Source organism: Neopsephotus bourkii, unplaced genomic scaffold, assembly GCF_033783945.1.
Source record: "Neopsephotus bourkii isolate Nb327-2 ecotype Australia unplaced genomic scaffold, CSIRO-AGI_Nbou_v1 NB_1792, whole genome shotgun sequence".
Classification (NCBI taxonomy): domain Eukaryota; kingdom Metazoa; phylum Chordata; class Aves; order Psittaciformes; family Psittacidae; genus Neopsephotus; species Neopsephotus bourkii.
In genome coordinates, this window is record NW_026902266.1 from 460,733 (window position 1) to 479,247 (window position 18,515).

Here is an 18,515-nt window from a genome sequence, read left to right on the forward strand (position 1 = left end):
TCTGGGAAGTACATTTGTTACCTGTATAATAGAGAAAATGCATGTTGTCAAGGTAAAAAAACGTCACTTTGACATTACCTGAGGAAGACTGCCTTACTCACCTAAACTAGATGAAGCCTAATTCCAAATTAGTGTTGGTGAATATAACAAAGAACCCTTTGTTTTATTCATATTTGTAATGTGTTTGGTGTAATCCTATTTTGAAAGTGTTCCAGAGAAGTGGTGGAGTTTACGCTTTTGTATTTCACTGTATTATGATTGTAACCTAGCTACTGTAAGTCCAGCTTTAGACAACATAGAAAATACGCTATTACATTTCTCAATTCTCTTAAAAAGCATTTGCTTAATTTCTGTTATATATTGTTGGTTCTGAAGTATAGTTAAGCCAGACCCTGATATTGGAAAGTTTACAAGCAAAAAATAACAGATTTTCTGCTTATCATTATTTCATGGCTGGTACTGAACAGCAATTCAGGCTATATAGAGAAAGGAAATTTTTAATGTGTTTTTTTGTTTTCAAGATGCACCTCCTTGAAATTGTGTGATAGAATTGAAATGTTTGCATAGTCCTCATTAGTGAGATGCGTAGTAGGCACAGTCCAGGCTGTTTGCTGATCACTGGCACTATAACAGTCTATCACGTAGTTCTGTACTTTTATCCTATTGCAATCGCTACACATACATTTAATTACATATACTTCAACTCCTATACATTAGAATTGGCCTGAGGAGGAAACAGTTAGGTGTACTTTATTTTCAAGCACGGTAGGTTAGAATCAGGTGATTCATGCTTAATCAAAATTGTGTCTCACTGCAGTGTTGATAAAGGGATAATCTGATATAAACTGCTAGTGTCAGTCAGTCTGGAATGACAGGAATGACAAAACAAGTCTTTACAAAATGAAGCTTAGGTATCCTTCATACTGCTCCAGTTATTACAAGATCACAGGAATTTAACATCAAGAATCTATATGCCCCAACTTTGAAAGAGTTTGGTTTTGAGATTGCATTTTCAAACTCCTGTTGTGCATATTTAAATATAGAGATCCATTTGTAAAAGTATTCATAGTGTATTTGTATATAACATGGGAGTAGATGCATCTGTAAATGTACTTTCCTTCATTTGGATATACAGTACATAACATTATATATAAAGATTAAACTTTTTTATATGCACATAAATTTTGTAAGCATATTAATAAAAACATAGTGCTTCAGGGCACTGTGCATGGTTATTGTTAATATAGGAAGAAATAAAAGATTTTTTAATGTATTTTTCATTACTATTTTATTAACACAACACAATTTTATTCACAACTTCCCTGAGGCACTGGAATGGGTTGCCCAGGGAGGTTGTGAATGCTCCATCCCTGGCAGTGTTCAAGACCAGGTTGGACAAGGCCTCGGGTGATATGGTTTAGTGTGAGGTGTCCTTGCCCATGGCAGGGGGGTTGGAACTTGATGATCTTAAGGTCCTTTCCAACCCTAACTATTCTATGATTCTAATATATTACGATACCTGCAGGAGTGATTGCAGAACAGCTGATAGTCATTTGTTTCATGATGAATTAAATATCGTGATACAATACATGAGACATCTTTTAGAAGCAGAGGGCATTACATCAGGGAATATTGTTTTTATAATTTCTTGCTTTAATATTAAGATTCAGCTCAGGCAGTAGTATGCTAACAGAATAATTAGCACTTTTCTGTTTATCACCACTTCCTCTATACTTGTATTACTTTTTTTGGAAGTAATCATATCCAATATTTATCCAGCATGAGATTGTGTAGATAACTGTGATTATGACCATTGCCTATGAACAGTTGGCCTGAGGCAGAACAGTCTGGGGTCTCTTAAAGGAGGAAGGCCCCATGCTGATCTTGGGCTGCTTTAGACAACTGTCTGTCTTAGAACAGACCGTTTTTCCTAAGATGCTAAATACTCTGATAGAACAAGTGTGTAAGGTGTGATATACCATGTTTTGTATCTTCACATGCCATATCCAGAGAAAAACCATGCAGAGGATGAAGGATTTTATTATTTATCAGTAACTAATAGTAGCGGTAACAAATGATTCATCATTACATTCAGTAAATTGATAACATACCCATTGTATTTGGATTATACAATATTACCATTGTTAATATTTTCTCAAATAAATGTATTAACAGCTGAGCAAGTTTTTAATTTTTCTTTTCTGAAAAAATGGCAGCAGATTGCTCGGAGGGGAACGGTAAGTTAGAGAACTGAGAGAGACTGGTAACTGAGATTGCACTGAAATAACAGATTTGTAATAGGAGTGTTGAAATGGAGAATTTAAACATATTCAACTTCACTGATCTGTCATTTTTGAACTTTTCATAGGTTTTTACTAAGATTCAGTGTTGTCTTATTGTAGTTTACAGTTAATTGATATAAAAGACTAAATATGTACATTCACATGTACATAATAAATGTCTAATACATATGTGGGCAATTTTTCTTGTGTAACTTTTGCATCTAAAGGAATGTACGGTTGGATATATAACCCCAGTTGCTAAAAATCTGCATAGCCTACTGAAGCTTATTTGACTGTCTCTCATTCTTAATTTTTTTCTAAATCTGTTTTTTAAAAGCATTTGGATAGACCTATTATAGAAGTTTGAGGCAGACGTAAGATCCAAGTTGTATTATAAAACTACATTGTGGCATGTGTCCATTTGCAATATGTAATGCATATTATTTGCAAATGTATGATAATTAGAGCATTTCATGTTAGTATTTTCTGCAAGAGGTTTAGATCTTTTCTTTGAGACTATTTCAATTGCATACAATAAGTTTCCTTTAGATATACTATTGTAAATCATGAGTGCATTACTTTTATGGCATCACCAATAGATGAAATATAATTAACATATCACCTTTACTTACCTTTGGTGCATATAAGCTGAGCCATGTCTGTGCAGCATTTGCATATTTCATGCAATTGAAATTTTCAATTAAAATTTGCTATTTGTCTGAGTAAGGTATTGAAGATTTTAAGATGCTAAACGCTTAATTTGATGATTAGTCTTTCAGTCTTTTTGTAGCTGGTTTACTTCACTATGTGATATAAATATAGTAGAATATAAAAAGATATTTTAATAATATCTTGGCTTTAACATTTTGAGGCTAATTCAAGCATCATAAGAAAACAAAGTTACTATTAGACCAATCAGAGAAGTGGGGGTTCTTGTGTTTCTGTTTTTTTGGTGGGTTTTGGTGTTGGGTTTTTTTTTTCTAATGTTTATTTTAAACCATCAGTTTTCTATAGTATTTTCCCATGCCTGGTCAAGGATTCCTATAAGTAGCAGTTGAACTTTTTTTGCTGTTTTACCATAACTATATGACTGAATTTATCTTCTTAAGATTGCCTGACACAATGATAATGTTGTGTTGACTATGGTATGCATGTTTATTTAAGTGTATTTATGGTATTAACATCATAAACAGGAATAAAAACTGTGTATGTATGAGAGTTCCAGTTGAGTATATAATAGTGGTCTCAGAATGGGTACTGCTGAGAGATAGGAGCTTTAAGTTTTCTCTCATGCTGTCTTCAAAATAGTAATGAGATATGCAATGGGAAAATACATCCATAAATGAAATGCATCTTCACAGTGGTAGTTCAATTTCCATTTCTAAACATAATTTTTTGCGATCATATTTTGTGGGGAAAAGAGGTAGAAAGAGCTATTTTCATGAAAATGTGAATATTTCTTATTATTGGACTATCCAGAGTTCCAGACACCTTTCTCTTTTTAATAATCTTGGGAAAAGATGCAGTAATTAATCATATTGATGTGCTTACTTATTAGATGTACTTTCTTGTGAGCTGAAGCAACAAATGGTAGTGCTGAATAGCAATAAATTTAGAAGTTCAATCATTTCATAAGGATTAAGCTGAATAATTTTTTTCACTAAAATATCATTTGATTATACACTTACAGGCTATTATTATAGCTAAAACTTATAATGTTTTAATAATTATCCTAGTAAAGCTGAGTCAGTTTATTACTAACTTGTAAAATTTTCATCTTTTCATCTCTTTTACTTATGATTTTTTCCCTTTATTTTTCTTTCATACAGGCCATGCAAGTAAAGGTACAGGTCAAAGTGCATGATGTGTCTTTGTTTTAGATTTAGAGATAATCAGGCTCCAAGCATTCTTTCCATTGATCATAGCAGTGGCGTCACAAAGTGAAAGCCCAGGTTCCACCTCCTATAAATTTTCTGCAAGTTAAAGGGGCACTATTTGACCAGAGCAGCTGAAATTCCCTTTCGAACTCCCACATGTTGCTTAATGTGCAAATGTTGTAAAGTTGTCTTTTATAATTATTTTAGGTGCATATTCTGCCTATGCTGTCTTTCTGCATTCTGAATTTTTTTGCTAATATATTAAAGCAGATGTAAAAGCAGTACCTAAGTAGAGTCATCAGAAACATGTATTTGGCTTCTGATATTCAAGAAAAGTGTGCGAGAGAAATGCATTAAAACCTGTACTCTGACAGTAAATGAATAAAGATTTTAATAGAACCAATAAGTTTAAATAAGATACAGAGTTCAAATCCCACCTTTTTACAAAATTAAAATAGTCTTTACTAAAGTTGCAAGGTGTGACAAAGCCTTTGAACAATTCTTGTTTCTTTAATGTTTCTTTTATTCAAAGCTTGCTTTGTCCCCAGTGAACCACAGTTCACCTTCTTTTCCATCATTCATATTATCTTTTTTTAATATGAACTTCTGATATAGATGAGTACTTCACAACCTATGGTATGTTCTTCACTGGTGAAGCAAAATGGAGTGTAAAATCCTTTCATCTTTCCCTTCACCCTGTGTGTGGAGCAGCTCCCAAGGTGATGTGAAGAATTTTTAATGAATTACATTGGAGGAATAAGTTAAAAAGTGAGCAGTTGTATTAATCGAATAGTTCTGATTTCATACTTTGCTACTGTCAAATTTCCCCAGGTATATAGAGTAGGATTTAACAAATGCTGTCTGGATAATCTCAGAGAATTGAAGGTTTAAGGAGGGTTTGGAGTACTACAAATACTAATTCCATCATATTAACTGGTTTTAGCTGATTTTTTAATAAATACTTTGTTTATGATTGTATTTTTAGATCCTCAAACAAGTAAGATCATTATTTGCTGTTAGACAACCAAATTATCTCATTCTTCCTGCCGAGGTCCTTTTAGCACAGTTAATTTTTTAGGCAAAATCTACCCACTTTAATGAAATCAAGTTATTGTATTTACTCCTAGAGTTGCTTATTAGAACTGCAAGAGACATAATTTGATGGCCATTTAGGTTTCTGTTCTGTGACTCTACTTATATATTTATCAGCAGGACTCGTGAATTCACAGGTAGAAGAATTTGATGGCAAAGGCAGAATGGTTCTTCTTTTCAGATTTTAAAACTGTTCAGGTTTTAAGGTTTACCTATCCTGTTCATACCTTGTTATTAATCTCAAATTTAAATAAAATTGGATGTGTAAAATGTCCTCAAGCCTGAAAGCATAAAGATGCAGAAAAGTAAATCAGTATCTCTCCTTTTCTTTTTTCTTTTTTCTTTTTTCTTTTTTCTTTTTTTAATATATTGATTATATATTTTGGCCTTCCTTATTTAAGATGCACAGTGACGCCACTGGAATACAGTGATACATTGTGGGATTTGTTTGTCTGCTGTCAATGTAGAGTACAAATAATATCATTATTATAGCCATTACATCACTGCTACTTCTAAGGCACTTCCAAAAGCAAAGCTTTGAGGCAAAGTACTCTCTTGCAATTGTTAGTTCCTTAAGAAAGGAAGCCACATCCATTGTGTGTTCCCTCTGACCTGCAAAATGCTCAACACTAGCTACATTCTCAGAGCTTCACCATCTAGAAAACTGAATTTGCCAAAATTTACCACTGAGCACAATATGTATGGCTGCCTTTTTTTTTCTTCCACTGATTACTGTGATAATTATGTGGTAGTAATTGGTAAATAATGAATTGCAGTGGATTCTGTTGCATCCTTATGTCACACTACACAATGTATTATAAAAGCAGTAGTCAGTCAAACTTTATTGACAGAGGGAAAAGGATGTGGAGGGTTAAATGCAAGCCTTTGCTGTTTTGTAGTGTTGTGTAAGTCTGGAGGCCTAGTCCTGAAATCTTATCTTAGGCAAAACTCTTCTTGAGTGTAGTAGGAGTTTAATCTAGATACAGAATTCAGAACTGGGCTACTTTTATGTTATTGTTTTTCATACGTTCATTAAATATATGGGTCTAGTCTAAAGATTTTGATTTGTTGTCTCATAAATGAAAAAGTGTGTGAAATACTGTTATACAGTGTGTCTTGTAAGATGATAGGGCAGATGTTATTCTGTTGTGCTGTTTACTTCTCTGTCTCTGTTTTCCTTTTCCTACTACTTATGATCTCCAAAGATGCAAAAGACTTAATTTTTCATCCCAGACTTGATTATATTAACCAAAGCCAATGGGCAAGTGGCTTTTTCCCAAAGGCACTAATTCATTAAATGCAATAAGATTGGCATTTTATTGCATTGAATAAGTCTTTTAGATGCTGGTATTTTTCAGTTGAGATAAATCAGACAATATTCATTCATTCAAACCCTGGATAACTCTGTAAGTTTCTAACAAAAACTAAACATCCTGAATTTTCCACTGCAACATGGAGAACTAATAGTGTCCCCTGAGACTGACTCAGCTTTGAACTTTAAGGTTGTTTCTCATTTGAGAGGCAGTATCCAGAAAACATAGGTTCCTATGTGTGAATGCACACTCAAGGATGTTACTGATATTAAAATATTAGTTATTACAATTTCTGCATTGGCACACACCAAATTATTCCTTTACATTTCCTGCATAAGACTGTACACCATTCCTTTAATGCAGCATTTTTCATTAGTTGTACAGGAACATAGTTTCCTTGGACCATTAGGGGAAGAGCATATTAGAAAAGTTTAAGAATTGCAGTAATTTACTTTTCTATTTTTTTAATTGTAGTCTGGAGGACAAGATCAAGAGAGAAAGAAATCAAAACGCAGAGGGGATTTGTACTCCATACAAACATCCTTGATTGTAGCTGCACTTAAAAAGATGCTTCCCATTGGTTTGAATATGTGTACTCCTGGAGATCAAGAACTCATCTCTCTGGCTAAGACTCGATACAGTCATGTAAGTGTACACTTTCTTGAAGTTTTTAATGCAAAATAAGCAGTACTTTATAAACTGAACTTTGAGGCAGAGATATCTAAGCAGTCAATATAATTGGATGTATCAATGTGCTGTAAGCAATTACAGCTGCTAATTGCGCTTTCACAAGAAAAAGTGCATCGACAGCTGCCATCATTTCCATGTCATTTTCCATTTGTATACAATGTACATTTTTACGTGTGCAATTTCATTTGGATCAAATACTGAAATAGCGTTAGTTAGCTTTAATTCTCTCTTCAAAGTTTAATCCTTGTTTTGTGGTCAAAATTTAAAAAGGCTCTTCTGTTAACCTTTAGTGTATTTGGAAAAGAAGACAGTTTAAGGTTCAATATGAAAATGATAGCTGCTCTAGGTTGTATGTGGTCTTATGAGTCATAATCTGAATTCAGACATATTTCTGCTTTTCTACAGAGGGATACTGATGATGAAGTCAAAGAACATTTACGTAACAACTTACATTTGCAGGAAAAGGTAATGTAAAAAAAAATCTGTCTTGAAGATGCTGGTGTGTACTTTTAAAACACAGAAGTCACAATTGTTTTATCATGAAATGTAAAAGTAATTTTTAAAAAGAATCTGAAAACTTATTAGAAAAATTGCCCCTTTTTCCCCATTTTCTTTCTGTAAGTATAATTGGTTTATTTGTAGCTTTGGCTGTTATTTTCAAATTTCAGGAATTCTTCTAGAGTGGAACAAGCGTAAAAAATTGAGATATTGGTAGTTTTAAACCTATAATTACTTAGAATCAACTTGATCTGAAAATAAAATAAAATTAAAACTACATTATTTAAGTTTATCTTCTTGAACTTAACTTGCAGTAATGCTTAAATACTATTTCTAAGAACAGATACATTTTAAAGTAACTATGATAAAATAAGAAACACGTCTGTCATCTTCAGATTTTTTTCAATATCATTTATGTTCCTACTATTTATATACCGAATACACTGTCAAAGGTGATATCCAAATGGAGTCCTCAGCATTCTGTAAATAGTAAATAATTTAGAGCATTGCCTACAGTCTTTGAACATAATAGGAGTAGCTCTTATCTGTCATGGGAGATGACTGTCTGGTTGCTGTAAGTCTGTACTTACATAATTTAAACTGGAGACAGTAAGTAATTCTACTGTGTTTTTTCTATTTCTGTCTTGCAAAAAAAACTAAACCTTTGGCTGCAATTTCAGCTACTGAAATTCCAGTTGTCTTTTATAGATTCCATTGAACAGCTTTCCACCTGTTAGTACAGAAGTTCAGCAAGGAGTTAAATTCAGTCCCAGTACTAAATGTTCTTATTCATTTTTAATGCTTTTGAATGGTATACAGATGTCCTGGTGTGCTTTATTTGGTCTCATTAAATAAAAACACAGAACCTTGCTTAAGGATTGAGTTCAGCTACCCAACAGTATACATATACTCTCATATATATATATATACACATATGAGAATCTAATGCCATTTTCCTGAGCAGCTAGCAGATATTAATTTTGACTAAAGGGGAACACATGAAGTGGGAATATCTGCAGCATTCTTTATTATACTATGAGAATAACAGTGGTGGTGATCAAATTCAGTATATTCATTCAGCAGCTTATGTACAAAATACGTTGATTTTTAGTCTGATGATCCAGCTGTGAAATGGCAGTTAAATTTATACAAAGACATTTTGAAGAGTGATGAACCTACTGACCCTGAGAGAAATGTGGAACGTGTGCAGAGGATATCAGCTGCTTTGTATCACCTGGAACAGGTAAAAAGTTAAATGTCTGTACTGTGTTGGTTTTAAAATAACTTTTTTTTCTTTTTTTACCTTCTAGAGATTATTTTGACTTCAGTGAGTACCGTTATTAAAGTTTCCAGATAAAAATTACTTTTGTGCATGCATGCAGACACACACACATACAGATGCATATATGCAGTTTTTAACATAATCTGCTGTGCCTCAATTTAGCTTCACAGAAAACTCAGGATATACTTGCCTCTGACTTTGTGAACAGCCATAAAAAGTATAGTATACAAATAGTCACCATTCAGTGGCTGAAAACTCTGTAACTTTAGGAAAATATGTTTGCAAGTGCACTTTCTGTTTCTGGGTTTAGCCTGTCTCCTGTATCTGCACCTGAGGATGCTGTAGCAGCTTTTGAATAGGTTGCCTGTCTATTGAAATGATGCGCTTTAATTACAAAAAGGTATTTGTACGCTTCCAAAATAAAGTTAATCCACCTCATTCACAAGTGCGATGGCACAGAAATTCGCTCACATAAAAAATTGAATATGCATAGTTAGAAACAGACAAAATAACCATTTTGGAGTTTTACTGTAGAGTCCCACATGAGGTACTCTGACATCTTGAGCTTTTATGTATAAACTGAGAGGTACTGTACATAAGACCTCCAGTATTTTTCCTTATAGAATCATAGAATAGTTACGGTTGGAAAGGACCTTGAGATTATGTAGTTCCAACCCCCCTGCCATGGGCACGGGCACCTCACACTAAACAATGTCACCCAAGGCTCTGTTCCAGCCTGGCCTTGAACACTGCTAGGGATGAAGCATTCACAACTTCCCTGGGCAACACATTCCACTGCCTCACCACAGTCGCAGTAAAGAACTTCTTCCTTATATTTAAATTTTCCCTGTTGAAGTTTGAGCCCATTACCCCCCTGTCCTGTCACTGCAGTCTCTAATGAGCAGTCCATCCCCAGCATTCCTGTAGGCCCCCTTCAGATACTGGAAGGCTCCTATGAGGTCTCCATGCAGCCTTCTCGTCTCCAGGCTGAACAGCCCCAACTTTCTCAGCCTATCTTCATATGGGAGGTGCTCCAGTCCACTGATCATTCTCGTGGCCCTCCTCTGGACTCTTTCCAACAGTTCCATGTCCTTTTTATGTTGAGGACACCAGAACTGCACACAATACTCCAAGTGAGGTCTCACAAGAGAAGAACAAAGGGGCAGGATCACCTCCTTCGACCTGCTGGTCACACTCCTTCTGATGCAGCCCAGGATATGGTTGGCTTTCTGGGCTGCAAGCACACACTGCCAGCTCATGTTCATTTTCTCATCGACCAACACCCCCAAGTCCTTCTCCGCAGGGCTGCTCTGAATCTCTTCTCTGCCCAGCCTGTAGCTGTGCCTGAGATTGCTTTTTTTCAGATGATGGGGAGCGTTTGTAACATTTTCTAACTACATTAACCACTAGCTAAACAGTAAAATTTGAATGAAAGTTGAAGAGTTTCCACTATATGTGCTAGAAGATATTTTTCCATAGGTTGAACAACCACTGAGATCAAAGAAAGCTGTTTGGCACAAGCTCCTGTCAAAACAACGCAAAAGGGCTGTTGTTGCATGTTTCCGAATGGCACCATTATACAACCTGCCAAGGTAAATGGCATAAAGGTGGTTTTGGTTTGGTGTTTTTTGTAACTTTTCTTTACATTTCTGAGTGGAAATATGACTTGTGTTTCTTGTGTGTATACATTCAAGTTTGTTGACTGTGATTTTGTTTAAGAGACTAAAGAATTGGTTGTCTGCTAATTCCTCGCAGCAACAAAATACTTGTCTCCTAACAAATAACCAGAGGGGAAAAAGACCATAGGAATTACATTGCTTCAAAACCAAAATGCTTCATTTTTGTCAGCTGTTACTCTGTATAGTTCCTCAAGTTATCTGTGTAAATTAAGATGTTGCTGTTTCTGTCCTCTTTTTGCCTCTGCTTGCCAGTTTTACTCTTTATTTTCCTGTGTTTGTATTCTTTTTTCTTTTTTAAACTTCATATGGCTATTCCTCTCCTACGGCATGAATGCTTCATTGTCTGAGACAACTTTTAGCTACTACAACTGAATGGTACATGCATTAGAGAGGCTAGTGGTGCAGAGCAGTGCAGAATTATATTATGTACTTGTGTTTTGCTCTACTTCTTACTACAGTTGCATGTAAATACCACAAAGTCTGAGATAAAGTGCATCCTGTGCTTGATTCTATCTCCTGCTCTAAACAGGGTATTAAGACCGTGAGGCACTGGGGTCATTTCCTTTATCTTGTTCTTTTTCAACATCTCTGCTTTTTATTCAGATACAGCCTACGTACATCTTTAAGTTTGCTTCTCACCTTCTGCATTTTTTCACCTTTCGTGTTTAATATATTTGTTCAGAGATTGTAAAGTATTTAACAGAAGAGTTGTATTGCATTTTTAAATGCCAGTCTACATGCTTAACGTTGACTTAAGGTCTCTAACTGTGCCACTAACATACAGGAAGAGTATTAGGTTTGTACAAGACAAAAAATCAGTTATAGCATAAAACCCGCAACCTTCTGTTACAAAAAGTAGTTGTTCTAGACTATAACTTCTCTAAGTTGTCATAGTACCTTCAGGCAACCTTCAAAGAACAAGAGTAATTTATATATATATATATAAAAATTTATAAATTTATTAATTAATAATTAAATTAATACATTTATGGATTTATAAAGTCTTAAAAATGTTAGGAATATATGTGAGCACCAAATTGATAAAAATTGTTTGTCCTATTGTTTTCCTTTTGATAAAAACACATTTATTACCTTTGAGGTTGGTGTAATACTTGTCAAAAGACAAAATGGGTTATGAATCTGTATTTTCATTTTCAATAAAATATGGAGTAATACTCATTGAAGTAGAACATTCATCTTTCATTTTCATTAAAAACCTTTCTGTGTTAAAAAGATTGATGTTGATTCATAAACTTTCTGGTAGATTTTTGAGGTGGGGTTTATTCCTAATATGAGTGTGAAGCAAATCTTTGCAGTTATCTCGTCTTGTAGATTTTCATCTTGTAGATTCTATAAATGAACTGTCATGAAACTGTTTTAGCCAATTAATTGTGGCATCGCAGGCAAGACTTAGAATTGTAAAATCAAAGTGGTTTGGGTCGGAAGGAACTTTTAAAGGTCATTTAGTCCAACCCCCCAGCAATGAGCAGAAACTTTTAGGTATATCACTCAATTGATAGGTACAGAGCAAAGTTTTAAAATTCACTAGTTTATGAACACACATTTTTTTCTAGTTTAATCATAGGAGTTATGACAGGAAAATAAGGCTGTCACTATTATGCACCTCTGTCTCCATCATTTAAATTGATTGTAGTGTTAAGACATCTCTGAACCCTAGGGAGATTATTTCAAGTGGGGTGTGATTAATTCTAGGAGCTATATAAATCCCTTTGAACCAGAGTTTAATTTTTCCTCATTTTAGTTGCAGCTTTCTGTTGGAAATTTGAAAATTTCTGGAGATTTAGTTGGCTTTAGTATAATTTAATGTTGATTTCATACTTTAATTTTCTTCAAACTTTATTCTTATATGTACCATTTTTTACTAATTCCAGGATAATACTTCAGGAATTAAAATGTTTATTGATGTACAGGTGTTTGTTAAATCGTAGAATATTTATGCTAGAAGTTAAAGTAATTTTTCTCAGTACTCCCTTTTCTAGAAGTGCCTGAAGAAACAAAATAAATAATTATATTTTAAAATATTTTTCTTTTTATCAAGAAAAAAAATCAGTTAAGTTAGGAAATACTAGTTCCTCATGTTCTGTGTTTAATTGATGTTATGTGGCTTTGAAAAAGTGTCTTATGTGATAAATGTTTTCTCTGAGATGTATGTATGTATGTTTGATGTTTTAAGGAAATTAATTTGTAAAAAAATTGTCTTACTGTCTGTCTTCTGTATATGCCCATAGATACAGCAAAGTTGTACATGGCAATTTTTCATACAGTTTACAAATTATATTCTTTCTGACTACTTTGTTGAATTTAACTTGTGCCTTTCTTCAATGAAAACCTATATGCTTTTCTTCAGACACAAAATTAGCAATTTCTTCCTGAGCACCTTTCAACGTGTTTGGCTGGAAAAAGTACATGAAAAAACTCAGTATGACAGGCTTATACTCAATTTAATGGTAATGTAACTTGTGGAGAGCCTCTTGCTTACGCACACACTTATTCCTTCCCAGCCATGATTTGATGTTATCATAAAACATGAATTTGTACAATTTTCAGAGGGATTCTGATTGGTCAGTTTTTGGAATTTCATAATAAAATGCCACCAGTAAAAATAAAATGCAGGAGAGCACAGAAGGTTGGCTCAGTAGCTATTCCATTATAAAATAGTATTTCATGTGCACAGTATTTCATGTGCACAGACAATTTGTACAGCTTTTCTTTGTGTTGCAGGATAAAAGTAAATGAAAAGGCTGCGTGAAACATCATTTGTAACTTCATGTACTGTGCCTCAAAACAGAATTGTCCCCTAAATGTAACATAAAGATGGAATGGTTTGGCCATTAATGTATGTAGCCTTATTGCCAGGAGCTGTATTTTCTGTGGATGTTAGTTAAATGGGTACTGTGTAGTAGTAATTAATACGCCTAGGAGTTTTCTAAAATTGGTCATTTTCTAGAACAGGTTTTGTTTATTTCTAATCAGTATCTTTGAGGACATATTAATACTGCCTTTATTTGGAACTGAAAGAAAAGGAGCTGAGGTTAGTCTTCTCTATGTGGAAGAAGGCAATGACTGTCTGCAGATAACATGCTGGAAAGCATTTGATACTTATTTTGTTGTTTGTGGCCAGCTTCTGCTCAGTGTCATAAATCTAGTAAACAAGATTTACATCTCCTAGGTGTAAATCCCATCCATCTTTAAATAAGTCTGTTCAAGTGTGTATTTTTCTCATGCTTGCATTAACGTTCCAGTCCTGCAGTTTCATATATAATGTATGTTAGCACTCTCAAAGCTTTAAAACCAAAAAGTAACATATATACACATGTATAGAAAAATAGTAAGAATATTCAAAGGTACATGCTGGTTTGTCACTAAATGTTAGTTATGTTTTGCATTTAGTTTCACTGACCAATCAGAGGATCAGAATTGTACAAATATGTATCCTTACTAATCATTAACCACCTGAGCTGTTATACTATGTTCTGTTACCCCTCTTGATCTCACTTTCACACCCCCCCCCCAGGCACCGTTCTATTAACCTCTTCCTCCATGGCTATCAGAACTATTGGATAGAAACAGAGGAATATTCATTTGAGGAGAAACTAGTTCAGGATTTGGCTGTAAGTACTGATATAATTGGGCATATTTTTCAGTGCCCACTTCAGTGTATATTTCATGTTTCTGTTATAACCTATATTTAATTTTTGTGTACTGTATGCATATAAATTAAAAAATATTGTTCCTTATGCTTCATGGCGTAAGGCAATTTTCTGCTGTGGTCAAAAAGGCATTCATCCTGTGATGCACACTGCATTAAGGTGGTTTATGCCTTCAGATGAACTATGTGATATTCGTTCTTGGGAAGAGAAATGGATTAGATGAACAGCCAGACTATTTTTGTCAGTATGGTAATTCCTATGTTCCTATATTTTATTTACTGTTTTTTTAAGCTTGACAAAGTTGATCCTTTTCCCCTTTCTAAATTTTCTGTTGATGCATAATATTTAATTTTAACATTTTCAGCTTTGATCCAAATTAATTTTGCTTTTTCCTTTTTGATACATCATAAGGAGAAGTAAACATATATAGCCGTATTCAGCAAAAATTTATTTATGTGTTTACTTGATACAAGTGATCAGTACATTTCAGCATTTTGTTACTGAATATTGATTCAGAAAGCCTACTACTTTTTTTCTCTTCCTCCTCTGTAGTTAGTTTGTCTAAAATACTTCCAAAGGGCCTATAGTATCTAAATACCATGAAAATGAATATATGGCTTCATGGATCATATGAAGACATACCAGGAGATGCTTCGGCATTAGCAAAACCAGTCATGTTGTGTTTATAAAGACCCATTGGTATAGATGGTTGTATGATATCTTAAAAATCAAAACTAATATATTCTTCTCATAGTCATGTGGTCAGTCTTTGTTGGTTTTTTTTTCCTAAAGGAAGAAATGAAGCCGTTAATCAAAACAGTGATTACAATTATTTGTAATTTTTTATTAATTAAAATTAAGATTTACTAAAGCAGTAAATTGAACTCCTGTAACCACAGTTATTACTATAATTGCAATAATTCCACAATAATTACAAACCTTGCAAAGGGGTGATACACAAGTAAGGTAAAGGTGATATGCTGTTCTTCTGCCTGGCTCTTTTATATATCAAACTGCCCCAAAATGTTCAAAATTGACAATAAAAGCAGTCATTACATTTGTTGAATCAATGTTACCTAAATATCATGTATGTAAGTACTGTAGCAAAGAGTAGTCTAATTAGGATGTATCTGATGATATTATTATAACAGTTCCATTTACCAGTAATACTTCTGCTAAATAATTGAGCTGGGATTTTCTTTCAAGTCTGGTCCAGTGGAAAGACATAATTTCTGCTGAATAAGGCTTCCCTAAGATTTTCACTGTCTCATTCTCAATACCTTGCAAATGAGAAACTTATAAAATTAGCATGAATTATGAATAGCAATCAGATATTCTTAACTCCTCCTGATACATACAGTCACATAATGTTGCAGGTTACGCTATAAGCTATTGAGTAAGATGAATACTGGAAGTTAATACAAATTGGAGAGAATAAAATTACTGAAATCCTTTCTCAGCTTAATTACTCAATTTTTTTTCTTACTCATGAAGCTTAATTTGTATGTTCTGATATAAATCTTGAGACAGACACTTCCAAAAAAAGATGAAGAGGAAGAGGAAGAGACTGAGAAAAAGCAGCCTGATCCACTTCATCAGATTATCCTCTATTTTAGTCACAGTGCTCTCACAGAGAGAAGGTAAAAAAAGCTGTCTTGAAAAGCACATTGAGTAAAAGCACCAGTAATTGAATTTCTAGTAACATTAAAGAAGTGATTTAGCACAACTTCAGTTCCTTAGTGTGCATGGTAAATACTTTTTTGCCTCTCAGTTTCATTAAAGTTTTCATGTATTTAAATTCGATATAACCTCTTTATTGAGATAAATATTGACTGGTTTTGAAATTTTAAAAGCTTGGTAAATACCCAATACAGAAATAACTGAGCCTGAGTTCTTATAAAAACATAAAGTCTACAGGAACTACTGGTTTATTCACAGTACCTTCCCCTGGTCTCTGCTGCTTATAGATGTGTGGTGATGGTGCTGGTATTCATTACATTTTATTAAGTATATCAGAAAAGGTTTCATTGATGATCAGCATGAATCTCTTTCAGCAACAGTTTCTGCTTTGAATTTAGACTATTGATTGGAATATGTATTTTTTATGAGTAGGGTACTTCATATGCTTTTTATGTATGGCTAATGTAATCTTGCCATCTGACTGTTATAATTACTCTAACTTATATCTCCATTATACTTTTCTGTGCCTACAACAGCCAGTCATCCTTACATATCCAACATAAGTCCAAAAGTCCATGATGTCCAAATATACCTCTAAACTGTTTAATTAAAAATTAGACTTCGTTTGAGATAAGAAAATGCATTCATAACATGATTTTCAAGTATAATTGTTTTCTAAGTAGATGTGTGTTTCTGTTTTAATAAAATACCCTTTAATAAAATGGCATTTGAATGTTAGTAGGAGTATGACTTCTTTTTTTACTATATAATAAATAATTTTGCTTATTCTTTACTCTTTATAGCAAACTAGAAGATGATCCTTTATACATTGCCTATTCTGCTATGATGGCAAAGGTAAATATAGTATTTCAAGCTCCAACCCTCACTCCTCTCAGGTGCTTCCTATTCATTTTAGATGCTTCCCTCTGTTTTAAGTGTAAATTCTACTTGTAATTTCTATATTTTTAATGAAGCAAATGCTGTTCAGTTATATATATATATAAAATGAGAAATTTCCTACATTAATAGTATAAAATACCAGTAGGTGCAATCCTATTGATATCACTTGGCACTTTGTCTTGTATGGGATTAACTCATGAGCAGTTGTAACATGTTGGTTATTTTTATTCTTTGGACAATTAATTGGAGTTAAAATTTTAAGTCTGTCAGAAATCAGTTGACAGGTTTTGCAACATACTGATCATAGCTGACACGTTAGGAGAGTTTGACTGTGAAGAAAAATATTATGGGTATAAATGGAGATATGAAATAAGAACACATAGCCTGCAGTTACAGGGTGTATGTGTAGTTGAATGAATACAGTGAAGTACTCACACATTAGGGAATATCAGTTCCTTACGTGGATGAGAACAAATATTTATAATTACAGGGATTTTAAATCTTCCTAGTGCCTATAATTGTTGCTTGAAAAAAGAATTATTTGGTCATATTTGTAGAAATACTATAGTAAAAATAGACATATTTTATAATAAGAAAAATCTTGTGCTTTCTCTTTCTAACATAAAAAGAGCTGTCAGGAAGCAGAAGAGGAGGAAGAAGAAGAAAAGGAAAAGACGTTTGAGGTAAGAGTTTAAATAACATTTCTTTCTCATTGCCTAATGTGCAAGTGTTTTGACTATTTCTTCTAGAATAAATGCAAGAATAACATAGTTGAGCTGATTTACTAGGTTGTTCGTATAAAACAAATACGGTGTGTTCTGAAGTTTTGGAATCAAACAATCCATATGGATTATGGAGGCAGATGGCCTTCAACAACTTCAGATTGCTTACAATTCTGTTTCTTTCTGAACCAGTTCCACTCTGTATTGTGTTCTCATTTTTATTTCCAAACCCAGGAGAAAGAAATGGAAAAACAGAGAACTCTCTATCAGCAAGCTCGCTTACATGATCGTGGAGCTGCTGAGATGGTCCTTCAGATGATTAGTGCAAGTAAAGGTAATATCCTGTGCAGCATTAAAAGTATACATGATCTACATATCATAGGTATAATGCTATACATATATAGAATGTATTATGTCATTATACCTATGATGTGTATGTCACATACAACTTGTATATGGCAATGAGGCAAAATAAATATCCATTGCAACGATACTAGGTAAAATATCCAGACTGCTTTTCTGGTTGAATAGTTCATAATTGCAAGTTCTAATGACTGCACCCTTGTTTGACAGGTCATACAGGACCCATGGTTATTGAAACCCTGAAACTTGGTATTGCTATTCTAAATGGTGGGAACACCATAGTTCAACAGGTAATGCTTTCCTAATGACTGTGAATCTTGCTTGTGGAAAGAAGCAAAGTAATTTTGAGAATTTTAGTGTGATAGTGCCTTTAATTTTAAGCTAAACAGTGAAGAAATATTAGGGTATTTTTAGTACAATAACAATGATACTATTGCTTGCCCATGACTTGAATTTCAAATGGTAA

General features: G+C 33.7%; 1 protein-coding gene across 12 annotated transcripts in view; it reads left to right on the forward strand.

The window, feature by feature from the left end:
- Positions 1 to 18,515, forward strand: part of RYR3 (ryanodine receptor 3) — a 217,712-nt gene that overhangs the window by 172,165 nt on the left and 27,032 nt on the right. For 6 of the 12 annotated variants that reach the window (XM_061380161.1, XM_061380166.1, XM_061380165.1 and 3 more), the window contains exons 70-79: positions 7,039 to 7,209; positions 7,660 to 7,719; positions 8,864 to 8,995; positions 10,514 to 10,626; positions 13,082 to 13,181; positions 15,915 to 16,024; positions 16,868 to 16,919; positions 17,594 to 17,647; positions 17,921 to 18,020; positions 18,260 to 18,339. In XM_061380161.1, the coding sequence (XP_061236145.1) occupies positions 7,039 to 7,209; positions 7,660 to 7,719; positions 8,864 to 8,995; positions 10,514 to 10,626; positions 13,082 to 13,181; positions 15,915 to 16,024; positions 16,868 to 16,919; positions 17,594 to 17,647; positions 17,921 to 18,020; positions 18,260 to 18,339 (972 nt within the window). Of the gene's footprint in view, positions 1 to 7,038; positions 7,210 to 7,659; positions 7,720 to 8,863; positions 8,996 to 10,513; positions 10,627 to 13,081; positions 13,182 to 14,248; positions 14,346 to 15,914; positions 16,025 to 16,867; positions 16,920 to 17,593; positions 17,648 to 17,920; positions 18,021 to 18,259; positions 18,340 to 18,515 lie in introns of all 12 variants that reach the window. The other 6 variants (XM_061380162.1, XM_061380167.1, XM_061380170.1 and 3 more) reach the window with 1 other exon arrangement.